At 49.3% G+C, this 17377-nt stretch overlaps 8 protein-coding genes across 15 annotated transcripts; 5 read left to right on the top strand and 3 right to left on the bottom strand.

Moving 5' to 3' along the window:
• Positions 1 to 337: 337 nt before the first annotated feature.
• Positions 338 to 1734, top strand: TERG_04096 (uncharacterized protein; the record flags this gene model as incomplete). The annotated part of the gene is made up of 4 exons (XM_003234996.2): positions 338 to 488; positions 560 to 617; positions 679 to 850; positions 916 to 1734. The coding sequence occupies exons 1-4, from the start codon at positions 437 to 439 to the stop codon at positions 1732 to 1734; spliced, it is 1101 nt and encodes a 366-aa protein (XP_003235044.1). The 5' UTR covers positions 338 to 436.
• A 46-nt stretch (positions 1735 to 1780) lies between these two features.
• On the bottom strand, positions 1781 to 4500 carry TERG_04097 (uncharacterized protein). Of its 6 annotated transcripts, XM_047749714.1 has the most exons (4): positions 3958 to 4500; positions 3801 to 3878; positions 2692 to 3731; positions 1781 to 2628 (listed from the first exon to the last, which is right to left on the bottom strand). In XM_047749714.1, exons 1-3 carry the CDS (start codon positions 4060 to 4062, stop codon positions 2859 to 2861), a joined length of 1056 nt encoding a protein of 351 aa, XP_047606174.1. In that variant the 5' UTR covers positions 4063 to 4500; the 3' UTR covers positions 1781 to 2628; positions 2692 to 2858. The 6 variants fall into 6 exon arrangements, with proteins under 6 accessions (XP_047606174.1, XP_047604179.1, XP_047606178.1 ...); XM_047748202.1 differs by having other exon boundaries at positions 1781 to 3731; XM_047749718.1 differs by having other exon boundaries at positions 1781 to 2821; positions 2889 to 3878.
• A 288-nt stretch (positions 4501 to 4788) lies between these two features.
• On the top strand, positions 4789 to 5278 carry TERG_04098 (uncharacterized protein; the record flags this gene model as incomplete). The annotated part of the gene is made up of 3 exons (XM_003234998.1): positions 4789 to 4860; positions 4935 to 5020; positions 5092 to 5278. The coding sequence occupies 3 exons, from the start codon at positions 4789 to 4791 to the stop codon at positions 5276 to 5278; spliced, it is 345 nt and encodes a 114-aa protein (XP_003235046.1).
• A 252-nt stretch (positions 5279 to 5530) lies between these two features.
• Positions 5531 to 7353, bottom strand: TERG_04099 (uncharacterized protein; the record flags this gene model as incomplete). Its single annotated transcript, XM_003234999.2, has 1 exon — positions 5531 to 7353. The coding sequence occupies exon 1, from the start codon at positions 7163 to 7165 to the stop codon at positions 5531 to 5533; it is 1635 nt and encodes a 544-aa protein (XP_003235047.1). The 5' UTR covers positions 7166 to 7353.
• A 731-nt stretch (positions 7354 to 8084) lies between these two features.
• TERG_04100 (uncharacterized protein) lies at positions 8085 to 9490 on the top strand (the record flags this gene model as incomplete). Of its 2 annotated transcripts, XM_003235000.1 has the most annotated exons (3): positions 8085 to 8201; positions 8269 to 9066; positions 9140 to 9490. In XM_003235000.1, the coding sequence occupies 3 exons, from the start codon at positions 8085 to 8087 to the stop codon at positions 9488 to 9490; spliced, it is 1266 nt and encodes a 421-aa protein (XP_003235048.1). The 2 variants fall into 2 exon arrangements, with proteins under 2 accessions (XP_003235048.1, XP_047606179.1); XM_047749719.1 differs by lacking the exon at positions 8085 to 8201 and having other exon boundaries at positions 8449 to 9066.
• A 423-nt stretch (positions 9491 to 9913) lies between these two features.
• Positions 9914 to 11462, bottom strand: TERG_04101 (uncharacterized protein; the record flags this gene model as incomplete). Of its 2 annotated transcripts, XM_003235001.1 has the most annotated exons (4): positions 9914 to 10165; positions 10246 to 10866; positions 10928 to 11129; positions 11206 to 11462. In XM_003235001.1, the coding sequence occupies 4 exons, from the start codon at positions 11460 to 11462 to the stop codon at positions 9914 to 9916; spliced, it is 1332 nt and encodes a 443-aa protein (XP_003235049.1). The 2 variants fall into 2 exon arrangements, with proteins under 2 accessions (XP_003235049.1, XP_047606180.1); XM_047749720.1 differs by lacking the exon at positions 11206 to 11462 and having other exon boundaries at positions 10928 to 11095.
• Positions 11463 to 12516: 1054 nt separating this feature from the next.
• Positions 12517 to 14596, top strand: TERG_04102 (uncharacterized protein). The gene has a single exon (XM_003235002.2). It carries the CDS (start codon positions 13101 to 13103, stop codon positions 14244 to 14246), a length of 1146 nt encoding a protein of 381 aa, XP_003235050.1. The 5' UTR covers positions 12517 to 13100; the 3' UTR covers positions 14247 to 14596.
• Positions 14597 to 15127: 531 nt separating this feature from the next.
• Positions 15128 to 17335, top strand: TERG_04103 (uncharacterized protein; the record flags this gene model as incomplete). The annotated part of the gene is made up of 1 exon (XM_003235003.1): positions 15128 to 17335. The coding sequence occupies one exon, from the start codon at positions 15128 to 15130 to the stop codon at positions 17333 to 17335; it is 2208 nt and encodes a 735-aa protein (XP_003235051.1).
• Positions 17336 to 17377: the final 42 nt, after the last annotated feature.

Consider the following 17377-nt stretch of genomic DNA (forward strand, 5'->3'; position numbering starts at 1 on the left):
AGTTCGACGTCGAGAAGCAAAATCATCAAAAGACACAAAACAAAAAACGAAGACACGAAAAGCGCTGAAACTTCGCCCGTTTCGGCGATGGAGAAAACCGGGATAAAGTGGGGCGGCTTTAGTCAGCAAGCTTTAATCTGCTTCGGGACTAGCGCAAAGAAGGTTAAAACAGCGCACGGTTCAAGGGGGACCCACCGCTGCCACGTGATAATATGATGTAAGCATTTGATTATTATATAAGCAGGGCTTCTTTGCTTTTTCTTCTTTTCTTTTTCTTTTTTGAATTTAATAATAATAATCATCATCATCGTCACTTTCATAATGCGTTCTTGCCTCAACAACAGCTCACAGGTTCAACCCTCGACAAGCTGCTAGACGAGCTCTCTCGCTTGGAGGAGTTGCGGTACTTGCTGCGGTGTGCTGGAGCAGTTTGAAAATGGCTACACACGAGACAATGGCAACCAATGGAAACAGTGGGATCAGTGCCGGTGAGTCTTGCGAGTAGCTGACAGCTCATGTCCTCTTCTACATACAGCCTGGCCTAACACTGTGTGACTAGACGAGATCGCACTCTATGATAGACAGATCCGGCTCTGGGGCGTAAAGGCGCAGGAACGGTGAGGCGAGGATTAGCGATAGCATGTCTGAATAGCATTGCTGATATGTGTCATCCACCAGAATACGCAACGCGAACATCCTCCTGGTCACTCTCAAGGCTCTCGGGAACGAGATTGCGAAGAACCTCGTGCTTGCAGGAATCGGCACTCTGACTGTTGTTGACGATGGGGTTGTGCGTGAGGAGGATCTGGGTGGACAGTTCCTCGTTACAGAAGAAAACCTCAACCAAAGTGTATGTTCACACCTCCTTACAGACTTAACCGCGGAGCCACCGGTCACTAACGCTGTCTGTCACAGAGAGTCGAGGCAGCCGCACCACAAATCCGCCAACTGAACCCTAGAGTCAAGCTCATCGTCGACCCCTCCAGCATCAAATTGAAACCGCCAGTGTACTATGAACCGTTCGACCTTGTCATTGCCACGGATCTGGACTTCGAAACTTTTTCTACCATCAATGCTGCCTGCCGCCTCGCCAATCGTCCTTCATACATAGCTGGTGTCCATGGTTTCTACGGCTTCATCTTTGCTGACCTGATCAGCCATACTTTTGTGATTGAGCGTGAGAAATCAAACGTGGCCCCGCAGACAAACGAGACGCCTACACGCACCGTTCTAGAAGTCACTACTAAGGTCGAAAACGACAAGACAATCGAGATGGTCACCAAGCGAGAGACATACAGTCCTTTACTGCTGGCAAACACCTCCCCCTTGCCAGAGGAATTTACCCGCCTACCCCGGAAACGCAAGCAAGTCACACCCTTGCTCACATGTCTCCGTGCTCTATGGGATTTCGAGCGCCAACACGGTGTTCCACCATCCTTTTCCCGTCAGGACCTGGAAAATTATACTCGTCTAGCGAACGAGCGCCATCTAGAGCTTCAACTAGATCCTTCAACACTGACAGCCGCAGTCCTGCGCTCATTCCTACAAAATGTGGGGAGCGAAATTAACCCCGTAGCAGCGTTCTTAGGTGGCAGCTTGGCCCAGGACGCGATCAATGTGCTCAGCCAAAGAGAGCAACCACTTCAGAACTTCCTTATTTTTGATTCTGAGAAAAGCGTTGCCCCCATTTATTCGCTTCATCCGTTCTTCCCTGATACTACTAATGGTCTTTAAATTCCTTTTCTTAACTTCGATTCTGGGATTTGGGGGGTTTCAACGGGGCGGGGCAATGGTTTATTTACAGGCGGCTTAAGGGACTTTCTATCTATCTATTTTCCTTATATCTCCCATTCATATTCACGCTTCAATTTCACCCTTATTTGGTGGAAATGCAAGATAATAAATCTTACGACTTCCTAGTGTCATAGGACAAATTTATATCCATCCAAACAAGGACTAACTTCAACGATAGCGAGTAAGCTGGAACTACTGCAGTCAAATCAGAAATACCTTCCCATTATTTGATTTCCTAACTAAACTCCCAAACCCTTATCCTTTACTTGATGACCTAGTAAAACGACAGACGAAAAAGACTGGGGGAAAGGTGAGATGGACAAATAAATACAAGAAAGTTAGGAATGTAGAAGAATCTGCACGCCCTGAATCTGCTCATGGTAGTTGGGAAGGTTGTAGTTTATTGCGGGAAATTGGAAACGGAGCTGTTTCCGAAAAAACCAAGAGAGGGACAGACCTCAGTTTGGTCTCATGAGCGTGGGCGGAAAGTGAAGCTCTGGTAGAAGGAAATGTGAGAAATAGCTTAGAGCTTAACGGCTCCGTTGGTTGGAGCTTCTTCCTCGTCACGGTCTTTATCAGCCGCGCCGATAAGGCCTTCGAGTTCGAATTCTTGGGCATCACGGATATTTCGTTCCTGGGCGGCAGCAGTCGCGCCACCGTTCATTCCACCGTGAATGTCTGCATTTGGGGACGCTCCATCAAGGCCAAATGGGGCTGTCGGGGCTCTGGCATGATGGTGGAATCGGCCAGGCATATGGCTGGGGCGGTGCCGGGTGTACACTGCGGACTCTGGCCAAGCATGAACTGCATAAATGTGGAGAAGAACATTTACAACTGTTGGTACCAGATGGTTAGTTTAAAGTAGTCATTGATTGGCTGGGTATTGTAGAGACTTACAGAGGAATAGGAGGCAGGCCAAGCTGTAGAGGATAAGGAGGTAAGAGACATGGCCAACTCCAGCATCGTGTAGAAGTTGCATCTGTTCTTCTGTGGCGCCCATGAAGATAAAGCCAGAGGCAAAGAGGAGCTAAATAATTATCGTTAGTTAAATTTAAGTCAATTAGTTAAAATGCTCGTCGAAAGGGTAAACTTACGTATGGAGTGAGATACTGGAAGCTGTTTGGGTCAGAACCATCTGGGCTAAGGGTGCTGCGGTCCTTGAGGACGAAGGAGATCTCAATAATTCTTGCTGCACCAGCGGCCATCAAAGTGTATCCGAATACAGAGTGAACCATGGTGCTGAGCATCAAATGCTGGGCATGGGAGGACATGGCGTATCCAGTAAGCAGAATTACCACTGCAGGGAAGATGTTACGCTTTGGACGTCCGTTTCGCTTTCTGCTCAACCACATTCCCAGAAGACCGGCGCACCACCAAATGATACCCATAGTTGTGTGCTGCATATCACTATGGCTCCATTCGGATCCCCAGCGGTGCTCAGTAAAGGTATTGACAAAGCCCCATGCAGTAATGACAGCCGAGTCAAAGAATTCTTGGCTTCGTCCGGTACTGCGCAGCCAGAACTGTCCAACGAGGAGTAGAATGGTAAGGATGATGCCGTAAGCGATGAAAGCGCTTCCCATGATAAAATGAGCAAGGCACTGGCCGAGATGGTCTGCTCGGCAGAACCCGAGGGCTGTGATACCTCCAAAAACCATTTGAATCCAGCTCACGAGTGGCATAATCTTCCCGACAACTCCGTGGGTTACAACCACGTACTGGCGAATTCGGCCATGAAATCCTCTCTCAATGTGAAGTTTGAGGTACACGCCCAAAACGACTTGCACAACGAGCATGAGCATAAGAGAGTTGGCAAACGAAGCATGGATATTCGGGGCAAATTGGCGTCCCTTGTGAAGGTGGCCAAGAAAGTACGCGAGGATGGCCACAGCGGTACCAACGACTTGAACGGGAACATGGTATCGAGACCGGACGATCTGGATGTATCAGGAAATGTCAAAAATGTCAAAAACAACGCGTGTATAGGGTGTTTTGACGGCACTTACGCCCAAAACCATGCCAGTTGGAAAGATGAGGCCAAACGTGAGAGTCATCAGCAGGATGTGAATCCATAGCGTAGTATCCTATCAACCAGACGAAATCATTAGCAACCGTAGCCTCGAACACGTCCGCTTCAGCTTCCAGCTCCAGAAGATAACGTACCAGGGGGTCTCCCGAGATGACCTTTCCATCCGGAATCTTGTGATGATCTCCATGGGCCATGACCACAGGGCTGAGGGCTAGGCCCAAGGCGATTGATCCAAGCATCTTGATCGTCTTTTCCAGCTAAAATATGGTCAGGGATAGGGATTGTTGTTTATCAGGTAAAGGAGCAGGTGCAGAATAAAGCAGAAACAGGGCTGGCTCTGTTGCAGAGAGGTGAAAGACAAGATATGTGCAGAGATCGGGGTTTGCTATATATATGAAGGGAAATATATATAAAGAGAAAAGCAGTGTGACGCCGAGCTATTAGGACTATAAAGCCATAGCCAGTGTCCTCAAGAAGTGCGTCCTAGGCCTACCAGTCAGCAAAGACAGCCCAGGGCATCCTCTAGCAGATGGAATGCGGAGTGGTTTGATATAAGATGGTGATAATGGCTCTCCCTTAGTAGCAGGATGCAAGTCCTCGCAATCCCCTTTCTGCTTATGTCATCCCTTTCTTATCTCCGGCCGGTCCAGCCATGCAAAAAATTCTCCTGAACTTTCGACCGACCAACGTCCTACCATTGACAATTAATAGAGAAAGCAGACGGCAGCGCTTCAACGAGGTCGTTCGCTACATGCGAGACAGCCATAGGCCTTGTGATTCCCCCTTATTGTGTGAATATACTCTTTCTACGTTCTGCAAACAGCCCAGACAAGTCGAACAAAGACTGCTTGCTCTAGTTCGAAAGCTTGGAGCCATACCAAAACAAAAGGGTACCCCGGATACCCCATACCCCAGATACCCAGGTACCCCAGATACCTCAGCTACCTCAGAAACACCTAGCGACAATGACTGTGGCTATTGATGATGAGAATACTACCGGAGTCATACCCCCAACACCTCTGCAGGCAAAGAAGATTGTGCGTGCCGCCGTATCCAAGATGTAGTAGGAGACGGGATGTGGTGCTGATTGATTCTCGATTCCGGTATAAAGGAAACTTTAGAGGCCAGGATACCCAAGCTTCACGAGCAGATTAAAAAAAACGGACTAGCTATTGTCAAAGCCAGAGAGAGACTCAAGTACTTCCCCTTGTATTCGTTTAACTTGGTTGTCCTGCAAGATCTAACACTCGAGTTTAATCCCACTATAGTGAGTTGGTTAAGGAATATGGGGGCCCTCCGGATGCCGCTGGTATCGTCAAAGAGCATATTCGGCTTCTCCACGACTATAATGAAATCAAAGACGTTGGGCAAGGGTTGATCGGACTCATTGCTCAAAGCCGTGGAGTGAGACACATTGAAGTACAAACTGAGTTCGGAATAGCTACCGCAGATTAACCTGATCGCTAAAGCCGCCAGAGGATGACGCCGTGTGGCAGGTATACTATTTTAAGCTAAATCTATATCTATTAAATTCAAGGTCAAAGTCAAGAACCAGCTTTCGTTCCATCCTATATCGTTCACAAATGAGATTCATATAAATCGAATGAAAAATGTCGTAGACCAAATAAGACAAGACAAATGAAAATGGGAGAGGGGGGTAAACATAGTGATCAGACATTTCGGTGAAATAAAAATGACATCTAACAATTATCCTCCGACAAGAGAAATACAATCTTCAACTGCGTTTTCAAGATCTATGATGCGGTTCTTTAGGTATCGGTTCTCCTCCCGTAGGATACTAGTGACCGTCGACGCGTCCGAAGAGCCATTGGCACGGCAATCGGGACATTTCAGTCTAGAAGATGTCAAGGCGTTGAAGGATGTGCCGAGAGCCGATGATGATATGCCTTTGAGAACTCTGCCGTAGGCACTCTCGCGCTGTGGTGCTGGCTGGGCGGCTTTCGGGGTACTCGGGCTGGATGTAGGCGCATATGCGGCTGGGCTCGGCTGGGTGGTGGTCGCAGACGGGCTTGCCATTGAGACTGCAGAAAATCTGGTGTTGACTGATGCACCATCGTCATTCTCTCGGGAAAACACGCTTTCAGCAATGCTCTCGTCTCCCGAGTCAAAGCCGGAATCGCTAGTAATCGTCACGCCACTCGAATTTTTTGAGTGAGTACCCTTGGAATCTCGAGTTGGTGTAGCCGCATCTTCCGGTTGTTTCTGCTGCGGCTGCGGCTGCTGCTGTTGTTGCTGCAGCTGCTTGGTCTTGATTCCGTCCTGGTACTTTTGCCTCTCAGCCTTAAGTTCCTCTGTCAGAGACTTCAATGCTTTGTCTTGTTCAACCACCCGAGCCGCCATTCCGTCAAGCTGAGACTTGATATTTTTAATCCGCGATTGCGCGTCCTCCAGCTCGTCTTCCTGTGCATTTTTCTCCGCTACTGCCGCATGTAATGCAAAAGTTCGTAGTTTGTAAGCTTCTTGGAATTCGCGTAGGAGGTTTTCTGCGTTGGCTCGCAAGGAGTGAAGGGCTTCTTCGGGAGGGAGGTCGGCAAAGGAAGAGTGGCATAGGATAGATTTGATATCGAGATTCAAAAGCTTGTCATTGGCAGGTTCTGGCAGCGGCTCCCGTTGGTTTTGCTGGGGTTTTGACGTAAAGAATGCGAAAGGGTTTCCTGAAGCAACCTGCCTCAACGAGGCCGAGACGTTCATATTTCTGGACAGCTTCGTGGGTGACGATGGGGACGAGTTGCGACTTAATCGCTCGAGAGAAGGTGAGGCGTCGTGCATCATGTCGTCTAGAGCTCCCCTATCCGAACGTGGGGAGGGAATAAGCCCCAATCGCATCGGTGTAGATTCTCCCTGGAAAAGCCCAGAGAACAACCGACTTGAGCGGTTGGATTTAGGCTCGTTGGCTTTCTCCGTTGAAGCGCCCAGATCCACGTCCTCGAGCTTGGACGGGTCCGTGTCAGCGTAGTGGCTTGTCGTCCTTATTCCATCTATGGGGAATGACGGCCCATTCACAAGCCCCGGAAGGTCGGTTTTGGCACGACGATGCGAGGCCGCAATGTTTTGCGAAGAGCTATGAGGTCGGTCCTCTTGAGGCCGTAGCCGCGATGGTTTCGTTGGTGAGCTGGGTAGAGACCGGCCCCCTTCTGAAGAGTATGTGGCAGCGCGAACAGTAGCAGACCATGCTGCTTCCTGTTGACCTTTCGACGACAGGTTGTTGTTCGTCCTTGATTCGTCAAAAATCTTGTTTAAGCGTTGCTGCAGCCGGTCTGGCGACGGGTTTCTTGACGTCTCGGGCGTCTTCTCGCCAACCTGCTTTTTCCACGTATCCATGCTTTCACAAAGCTGCCCGACAACGGTTCATATCGATATTCCCACAATTCGGATTTTTTTTTTTTTCGAACGGGTACCAGCCCATATATAGGACACGGCGTTTATTGTTCGTGCAAAAGTTTGCAGCGCTGCCCAGAGATGAAAGAGTACACACCGACGCCGGAAAATAGTTGGCTTCCAAAAAGCAAATCTGCCTGAGACGTGCGATGACGAATTTCACTTGCTGGGCTGCCCCCTGGTGGAGCCGAATGATCTTTATCGATAAAACAAGCGTGTTGCTCCGGTAATGAAGGACCGCGTCCTGCACCAGCTTGTTTTTGCAAGGCCTCGCCATTCATAGAATTCACAGCCGAGGCATTTCAATGGTGCATTTTGCCGTGCTAAGGATGTGCATTTAAATAGTGGCTGTGCGGTGGACGTAAGTTGCATGCTTTTGGCTATGACGGTTGCCACATCATCGCGTGGACCATTATTTTAGTCGATGTTAGCTAATAAGTGCAGCATAACCGTAAAGGTACTAAGTACTCCTTACGTTAACAACTTTCTTTCTCGGCATCTATATCGTCTATGAGTATCTAGGAGTTGAGGATAAGCAAAAGTGCGGGATGGATGTTGTAAACAAAGGGGATCCAGATGTTTTTCAGAAAAGAAGTGGAGCAGCGCGGCTAATTGACGGGAACGGGCGCTTATTACTTATCCAGCCCAGCGAGCCTAAATTCGACGCCGCAGGGTCAACTCCGTCAACAGGACACAGTGGCAGGTCCGCCGACATCCAACCGCACCCACGGCCTAACAACCCGTTTTTTACTCTGGTTGATCTATTATATCACTCGATGGTGACCTGATTTTATATTTCGTTTCTAATTTCCCGCCTGAGTTCTGGGCAATTGGCCAGGACCGCAGTTGCCCACCTACCACAATGATAACGCTTGGTCTAGGATCGCTTTGCGCGGAATGCGTAAGCGTCATCAAGGATGTTCCTCTGTCGCTGCTCTTTGGACTTTTACTCTCTTGCTTTATGGGACTTTTTAGCCTGGTAAGCCTTGCTTGATCGTCGGTTATCAATTAATGCCACGTTGTAACCAACGAAGGTGTTCCGTTAGGCCTATCTCCTCCTTTTGATCCTAGCGCCTGCTCCGCGAGCCCCATTTGCCGAAGAGAAGAAATACAAAGCAATTCTAGAAGATGGGAGTCTTGCTAAGGACCAGCAACTACCTTGCTGGCATGATAAGATCAACCTGGACACGTACAAGCAGTCGGACCTCGAGGAACCCACCTTATTCATGTCTGTCGTGATACCAGCGTATAATGAGGAAAAACGACTCCCTGGGATGTTAGAAGAGACTGTTAGCTATTTACAACGCGCGTATGGAACACCAGAACGAACGGGTCAGGCAGAGAAAACAAAAACTGCCAGTTTGCGGGATGGCGATCTTGGAGAGACGAGACTTCGACACAAAGCCAACGGCGAAGCAGGATCGACCGCTGGCAAGTACTCGGCTGTACCGTTGAAAGGCTGGGAGATATTAATCGTCTCTGACGGTTCGACCGACAATACCGTGGAGACAGCACTAGCCTTCGCCAAGGACCACCAGCTGTCCGCCCATCCTAAGGGCCATGCAGGGCCATGGACCCCAAAAATAGAAGAAGGCGTTAAGATACCAGCCGGAAGTATACGGGTTATTGAATTGACCCAGAACAGGGGTAAAGGTGGCGCAGTGATCCACGGGATGAGACATGTTCGAGGACAATATGCCATATTCGCGGACGCCGACGGGGCCAGCAATTTCAACGACTTAGGCAAATTGGTGGAAGCATGTGAGAAGATAGAGGAACCAAACCGACGCGTAGTTGCTGTTGGCTCGAGAGCGCATTTGGTAGGAAGTGATGTGGTTGTCAAGGTAAGTTGACTTCTTATTGATTATTACAGATTCTACATGAGATATAATGTAACGTCAGCTAACATTCCTCAAGCGATCTAAACTACGGAACTTCCTAATGCACTCTTTCCATCTAGCTCTCCGCCTCCTTACGCCACCGGCAACAGCCAGAATTAACGACACTCAGTGTGGCTTCAAGCTCTTTTCCCGGGCAAGTCTGCCCTACATTATACCCTACATGCACTCAGAAGGCTGGATCTTTGACGTTGAAATGCTCATGTTAGCTGAATTCGCCAACATCCCCGTTGCTGAGGTGCCTATCGGATGGAAAGAGGTATCAGGTAGCAAGTTGAGCGTCGTCTGGGATAGTCTGGGCATGGCTTATGGGCTTGCTATACTTCGAGCCGCGTGGGCTTTTGGCGTCTATACACGGGCTGGAAACTGAGCTTATCTTTTTGATATACATGCATATATACTTCTTAGACTGTACATCATTTGCATTTAAACTACTTTGGTAGCTGGAGAATATATAACTACCATTGATAGTCCAACGAAAGCTAAATTGGGAGCTGTGGAACTGTTTGAAGACGATCCCTGGATTTTGCTCTACTTTATATAGTTACTCATAGTTCGCGCCGCCGCCCATACCGTGTCCACCCGATCCCACTCACTGATGCATTTCCAAACCGACTAATCAATAAAAGCCATTCCTCCAAAAAGTCCCAATGTATAAAAATATGCCAGAAACCCAATGTTGGGTAGCCAACAGATGGAAAAAAAAAAAATAAAGAAACAATAGAGCAGAAGTACGGTTGACTGCGTTGCTCTGGGTATATGTAAATTGATGTAAAAAGTAACATCTTCGGAATCATGTCTGCCGTCTGAAAGGCCGTGAAATATAATTATACAGTCGTTTCGGGTGGAGCCATTGGTAGAGTAAGTGTGGGTTATGTCGGTATAAAGAGACGTATGAAGATATGGCTGACGATGAAACAGCAGCGTAGACAAGGCTGTTCCAGAAACCTTGTAAGGGGAGCACAAGGGAGGCGACGTATGTCAAGACGTTGCTTGGTTTGTTTGGTTCTACAAATGAGTAGACACGGTTCAGAGATGCAGGTACCTACAGGTAATTGTTAGAAAAGTTGATAAAGAAGAGGCAAAGTTGGTTTTGAGAAGGAAATAGAATGGCAGGGGACTCACCCAGGTGACGAGCAGAGAGCAGAAGAAGAGAAGAGCGAATTTCGAATAAGCCCATGCAGCGCTCTGTCGTTCCCATGAGGCCTTGCGGATGCGGTACTTATCACCAGATGTGCCACATATTCCGGGGAAGCTCTGGTTGTTCCCTGGTGCATACTCTATGTCTATCTCGCCTTGTGTTCCTCCAAGTTCAGGGCCATGTGTGGTTTGTCTGGGTGACGCGGGAGGGAAGTAAGCTGGTTCAAGGCCATCACCTAGATGATCCTGCCAAAGCTCAGGTTCCGGCCAATTTTCCAGGTGATATGTGTGTTGTTGTGGCTGCTTTTTTTGCTGCTGCTGCTGCCGGTCTGTATGTTGACTACCTTGCTGAGCGTGTTGCTGCAGGCCGGGACTGATATCATGTTCGGCGTAGCTTGAGGCTTCAGTGACGCCAGCAGTGGTCGACTCAACACCCGACAAGGTAAGACTGATGTTGCGCAGGCGTTGAATGTCTTTGCGACTGGCGAGGATGAACCTGGCGCTGTATAGGTAGATGCCGAGAGTGATCAGGATGGTGGTCCAGATGGGTCCGTAGACGCCTCCGATTCGGAGAACCGACCACTCTGGTCTAATCCAACACCAAAGCTAGAAAATGAACAAGTTAGCAATTTTGCCAATATCACCGATGATCTCTAAGCAAGCTTACAGTTGCATCTCCATAGACCTTCCCTTTCTCCTCACTTTTGATAAAGAGGAAGGCAAAAGCGGGTATGAAGGGAAAGAGGTAGCATATAACCATGTACTTCCACTCCAACTTCCGTAACTCTGCGGTGCTATATCGATGGAACAGGGTCAAGTAGACATTGCAGGCCATACAGAATGCCCAAAGAGCATCGGCGACATGGAACCTTTACTCCATGAAACAAATTAGCATCCAACATGGTCCTCACATAGGAAATGATTCGAAGAGGGATTCATTCATACCATTGAATGAAGAGGGCTTGCCACTGACAGAGGGCGCTGTCCTCGCCCGCAATGATGCCAGATCTCGAGGTGACCGTGGCACAGATACCGAGTAGATTCCCCCATGTTGCGAAGAAGATGAGACGGTTGACGGGCGTCCTGAAGCGGTGGCTGGCGACGAAGGTGAGGACGACGAAGAGGCAACAGGCGAGAGAGACCGTCGAGCTCACCCGCTCAGTGATGTCCAGCACATGCAGTTGTCGCTCGGTGAATGGCATCGGTCTTCGCTCATGGCCATCTAGTCAGTCAAGTCAAGCCTTTTTGGAGATGGTTCGAGGTTTTGTTGAGCTGAGAGTCGGACACGCAAAGATGAAGTGTCCAGTCCCAGACAAGGCTCTGGCTCTCTCTTTTTGAGGGTGGGAGAGTAACCTCTCAGCCGTGCGGGTATCCTGCGCCTGCCTGCGTCCGGTCCTAGGTAGTTATATGTACATATATAGCTGGCGAGTTACTCGACGCCATCCCACCCGCCAGCCGCTTGCATCACTTCGCCTTCTCGCCTGCCTCTCGGTTTCGTCTCATCTTCGTCTCTTCCGTGTGCCCGGGGCGGATGCTCCGTCACGTGTCAGACTCCATGGATGGCATCAAGTTTGTTCTTCCTCAGCAAGATGCAAACCTGCATAAGTATGTGAGATTTCGCCGGCCGGAGCGAAAACGAAATCGAGCAAAAAGAAAGCAGCAAAGTAAAAAGTGACCAAGAAGAATCGGACCCCATATTATGTGGTTGGATGGTTGGTATCAGATAGCGCGATCCGCTGTGGCGTGTCTTGTTGATCGCGATGCATGTCACATATCACTGTTATTGGGCCAAACGAAGGGAGTTGAGCAGTCTCTTCGACCTCCCTCCTAGCGGCCGGCAGGGGTATTGGTGATAGTTATGCTGCAGCGGCAGAGATACATTATTGTTACTGCTGCTGTTACTCAGGGGAAGTACCCCCTGTCAGGCCAGCTGCGTATCCGGGGAGAAGGAGCCGTCGCCCTGACCGTGGATCTCGCTGCACTATTGATGCAGGGCAGGGTGAGAACAGATTATTATCTGCGTCTCCTGGTCCCCTTTCTCGTCCGTCGTCTGCTTCTTCTTCGTCCCTGCGTCTCGCTGTCTCGTCGTCATCCGCATCTCCTTTTTCCTTCTTAACCCCTTCTTCAGAGAGAAAAAGTTGCCGAGGTTCAAGTCCCGTGATCTCGGTCGGAAGAACTAACTTCCGCTTATCTTTTTTTTTTTTTTTTCCTCTCTCTCTCTACCTAGGTAGGTAATCCTTCTATGGCGGGACTTTTAGTCTTAGATCCCGCCGATGCCTGATAGTGATCTGGTCTTTGTTGGCTGCTGACGGTGATGCTGAATTGCTTACATTGAAGATGCGGTCGGTAGAGCCTTGTTGAAGGGGAGACGGTGATTGATTCGAGTCTACATGCCGTCGATGACTTTGGATACGTGGGATTGTGCTCTCTGTTTGGTCAGTGGGCGCTGCGGTCAGCCGTCGGCGCGCCTAATCCTTCGATCATCACCTCCATCAGCGACTGTTGCGTCCTCGATATCCGACGTTACGTCCTGAAAAGAAGCCCGCCAGAAAGCCACTGCGCTTATTAGGACTGGATGGGCTGATAGTTTATATTCACTAGTTGATGCTTGATCTTACCCAACATCTCCTGACACCTACATACACCAGATGTTGTCTCTGCACCGTTAAGAACCAGCCGTTAGCCGTTAGCCAGTTAAGACGCACACACCAGCACAACAAAGAAATCGAGAGAGAGGAAGAGACGGTGAGGAAAATAGTCTCTCCAAATACGATATTCGACACCATCCGACTAGTCTATATAAGTCTCCGCCTCGAGGTGGTGATCAAGGTCACCTACCCATGAACCTAGCCCCGGCGGACCAATCTCCTATACGATACCATCACAATCACTCACTCCCACCTTTACCGCTACCAGACGACAACAGTGGTCTACAGGCCTACATTGAACAATCACGAGCGGCCCTACAGAGTCAGCGTGCCAGCTTCGAATGTGAGCGCTTTGCATTTGGTGAGGAACGTAAATTGTGGAGTCAGGAGCGGGAACTACTCAAGTCGAGGATAGCGAGTCTCGAGAAACATATCAACTGCACCCATGTGGACATGTCTACCGTCGAGCCTGTAAGCCAGGCCGGCAACCCTTCTTCCGCCAGCTTACGAGTCTGGGAAGGCTCAAGGCCGACAGGAAAACCAACCAGGAGATTTCTGGACGGGACAGCAGCAGCAGGACCTTTTGCACCAGCAGCGCATGATCCCCCTTTTCTCCAGGTCGATGATCACCTCGCTTCTGGTAGATCGCCGTCTTTAGATGAGGCGCTCTCCCCCAGAACCCAGCCGGTTGACCGAGCACACCATGTCGCCATTCCTGTGGAGTTGGTAGACAGCAGCCTCGACGGCATCACACTCAAATCAACTGGCCTGCCTCTCAATGTTGCCGCCAAGCTAACCTCCCCTCCTCTCTCAACCCCAAACGTCTCCTCTCCACCACAGCCAGGCACCGCCTTCACCGCCGCTGCGGAAAGTGAATCGCGGACCCATTACCGGACCCATGATGGCTGTGATGCTGCGACCCTTCAGACCGCTCCTCCGGACGCCGGCCCTGTTGCTACTTCTTCCGAGCCCCCTGTCCAAGCGCCCGTACAGCGTCCCCGACTAACGACACATACGACGGACGAGCAACCTAAATTCACACCGGATGCGGACTCACCTGACCACACCGCAGAGGTCGAAGCCGACGAGGACCCAGAACTTACCGGCCCGCTTATGCTCCGGAATCATGAGGAGCACGATTTAGACTTCCTCGAAGCGCTTGACAAGAAGCTGCTAATGGAGGCCAAGAAAGCTGTTTCAACCAGTCCTGCATTATCTGACTCCGATTCTCTGTCTGATGCGGCGAATCCCCAGTCGGAACCCGAGCCGGAGATTCGTTTCAAGAAGAGTACCAATTTCGGCACAGCCTTTGGCTCGACGCAGCAGCATATAGCATGAAGTACCCCACGCTGCAGCCATCTCAGTCTGTCCGTGCGTCTGCTTGACTACGATGCTTGATTTTACTTGACTCTTCTTCCCTTTTCTTTTTCTTCCGTTAGGCTAGTCAACGAACTACTCGATTGGATAATTGCATATGTTGACCATGTTCTGTGTTGAATGAGCGAGCAAGCAAGCAGGCATTCCTACAGATTATTCATTATCTCTTATCCTCCTCATAACCCCCTCATCACCCCTTATCCTCTTTCACTCTCCTTCTCTCCTCTCCATTCATTCGATCCCAGTTCTTACAGCGTCTTGTATGCAGCATTTGGAGTTCGTTTTTGTACCAGGGACGGGCGGGCACAAATTATCATGATGGGCAGGGATACCCGCGAATGTACATATAATAATAGCATTTATCTAACTAATTACTACCTTTAGTTATTTCCTTCCTTTCACTTTTGAAGGGAGTTTCCGTAGCTTTAGTAGACACAGAACCAAGGTACATACTCTGTATTGCAAATATCACACACAGCATTGTTATTCACGATTCGATCCTATGCTATTTGATAAATCCATTCTCCTACGTATTGATATTAAATCGTACGGACTATTTCATCCGTTAGGTAAAATGTGTACAAGATCCCCAAGGCCATTATCCCCTAGGCACTAAAAGCGCTTCACGTGACACTCTTCCCAGGCCCCCTTGTCCAACTAGCCGCCGCTGCTGCCTGGGCGTCAAGAAACCAACAAATACTACATCTCCCCTCCATCGCTGCCTGGGAGCGGTTGAGGCCATGGCTAAAAGTTGTGGTCTTTTACACTAGCAGCATATGCTAGTATCCTTATATTTCTGATATCATATAAAGATTGTCACGGCGGGTCGTATTGCATTCAAGATGTCCAGTCCTCCAGACTACCAGGCTCTTTGGCTGCAGGAGAGAGAGGAGAGAAGACGAGCGGAGGAAGAACGGGATCGAGAGAGGGAGCGGACTCGTAATACGACCTTCCTGGAGTTCCTTGGTCTCTGTCATCATCTCTTCTCCATCCCATTACGAGTCGGGATACCAAGGCTCTCTACCAAGGGCTCTATAAACCCACCGATAGGGAAGGCCTGTCCGCTGCAATTTTTAAAATGGGATGACTGTGATAATGAACAGCAGAAGGTTTATAACTCTGTCTGTTCCTATTTACAACCTTTCGGAGAAACTGCACCGCATCTCTTTGCCTCGCGTCATGCTTTAGACCACTTGGGGGAAGTTTTCAGCGCCAGGGCATTAACCAGTGAGAAAGACCTAGAAGGATACGAAAGATTTGGAGTCGAAGATCATGTTCACAAAATCATCTCCGAACTCTGCAAGATACCAGGTGCTCAGGAGGAATTCGATTTGGGCGATGGAGTCTGGTTTGACAATCATGGAAACGACCTTGACTCAACCGGCGATAATACCCGTGACCTAGATTCAGATGGATACCCTGCGAGGCCGGACCAGTTCTGCATCCATCGAGTCAACGGTCAGTCAACTCAACTTTTGACCACGGTTGAATACAAACCACCTCATAAACTCTCAGTGGAAAATATCCGTAAAGCTCTGGAGCAACCCATTAACTTTTGGGAAGAAATAGTCAACGTTGACTCGGTTCCGAAGGAAGGTAATGATAAGTTAGTTCATAATGCATATGTGCTGACTGGTTCAGCCATTGTGCAAGAATACCATGTCATGCTTCAGGAGGGCCTTGAATATTCCTACTTGACTAATGGGTTAGCTGTGGTATTGCTGCGGGTTCCCCGGGATACGCCTGAGGTCGTATACTACCATCTCTGTGAACCAAACAACGATATCAAACCCGAAAACGCTCATTTACAAAAGCCGCTGACCACAATTGCACGGGTTCTCTGTCTCTGCCTGATGAGTTTTCGCTCGCCAATCCGTGACCAGGAATGGCGACAATTTGCAAAGGCACGGGTGCCAGAGTGGAAGACGAGTTTTGACCATACACGCTCCCAAATTCCAGATGAAGAACTGCGACAAAATCCACCTGACTCAGAATATACTTCGTCAGAGAGTGCAGGTGCCCCTACTATCTCAGAATATATGCCATCGTCATCTTCCTTTGAAGAAGTTGCCGGAGAGAGCCAGATATCGACTCGGTCTAGTACCCGAGCTCGAGCTCAGTGCAGGCCGAATACAGCGCAGAGCAGTGATCCTCCAGATGCCGATGAAGATCCTGATGCTGAACCCAGCGGGCGCAAACGTGGCTTCAGTGAATTGACAACGTCTTCGTCATCCCAGTCGGCACAGTCGCCGCGTCAGACGACGGGCTCTCGACAAACTGGAGGTAGTCCTTATCAGCACAATGCTCAGTTCTGTACCCAGAAATGTCTTCTTGGGCTAAAGCAAGGGGATAAACTAGATGAGAATTGTCCAAACGTGGCTCTTCATAGAAAGACTCGGGACAGTGACCACCACCTCATCGATGCCAAAACCTTAGTACAATTAATCAACGAGCAGCTAGATAAGAACCTTGACATTGACTGCACTCCCATGGGAAATTGCGGAGAATGCGGAGCCACAGGTGCGCCTTTTAAAATCACCTGTACTGAATACGGGTATACCGTCGTTGGTAAAGGAACCACCACTCATCTCTGGGGTGTGGTCTCGCGCGAAGCAGAAATATACGGTTTTCTAAAGCAAGCACAAGGCTCAGCAATACCCGTCTTCCTTGGTACCATTGACCTCGCCATGACATACTACTTGCATGGGGCTGGAAGGATCCGACACATGCTACTTATGGGATGGGCAGGTGAACATATTGATGGAGAAAATGTCGATAAGAGCGTTAGACGAGAAGTTTCAAGGTCAAAGAAAGAGATTCGTTCTCTAGGGTTATTGCACGGGGATCTTCGATGGGAAAATATCCTGTGGAACGCCGAGCTCAATAGAGCGCTTATTATTGACTTCGATGCGTCCCAGATGGACCCGCGGCTATTAAAAAAGCAGCCGAAGCACCTTAAGCGCAAACCGTCTAGGCCAAAGGGCGCTTTATCAGAGAAGATCAATCATGGAGAAGTGAAGAGTGAGCGGAAACGACTTCGTGTGCTTTGATAGCCACTGTAGTCAGGAACAGGAAAGCTGAGCGGATAGTTT

This window comes from Trichophyton rubrum, assembly GCF_000151425.1.
Source record: "Trichophyton rubrum CBS 118892 genomic scaffold supercont2.4, whole genome shotgun sequence".
Classification (NCBI taxonomy): Eukaryota; Fungi; Ascomycota; class Eurotiomycetes; order Onygenales; family Arthrodermataceae; genus Trichophyton; species Trichophyton rubrum.

Coding starts and splice junctions, on each gene's coding strand:
- TERG_04097 (XM_047749714.1), bottom strand. CDS start 4,062: ATGCTTGGATCAATCGCCTTGGGCCTAGCCCTCAGCCCTGTGGTCATG. Junction 3,879..3,957: donor TCATCTCGGGAGACCCCCTG/GTACGTTATCTT, acceptor TCTGGTTGATAG/GATACTACGCTATGGATTCA. Junction 3,732..3,800: donor CAACTGGCATGGTTTTGGGC/GTAAGTGCCGTC, acceptor TGATACATCCAG/ATCGTCCGGTCTCGATACCA.
- TERG_04102 (XM_003235002.2), top strand. CDS start 13,101: ATGAACCTAGCCCCGGCGGACCAATCTCCTATACGATACCATCACAAT.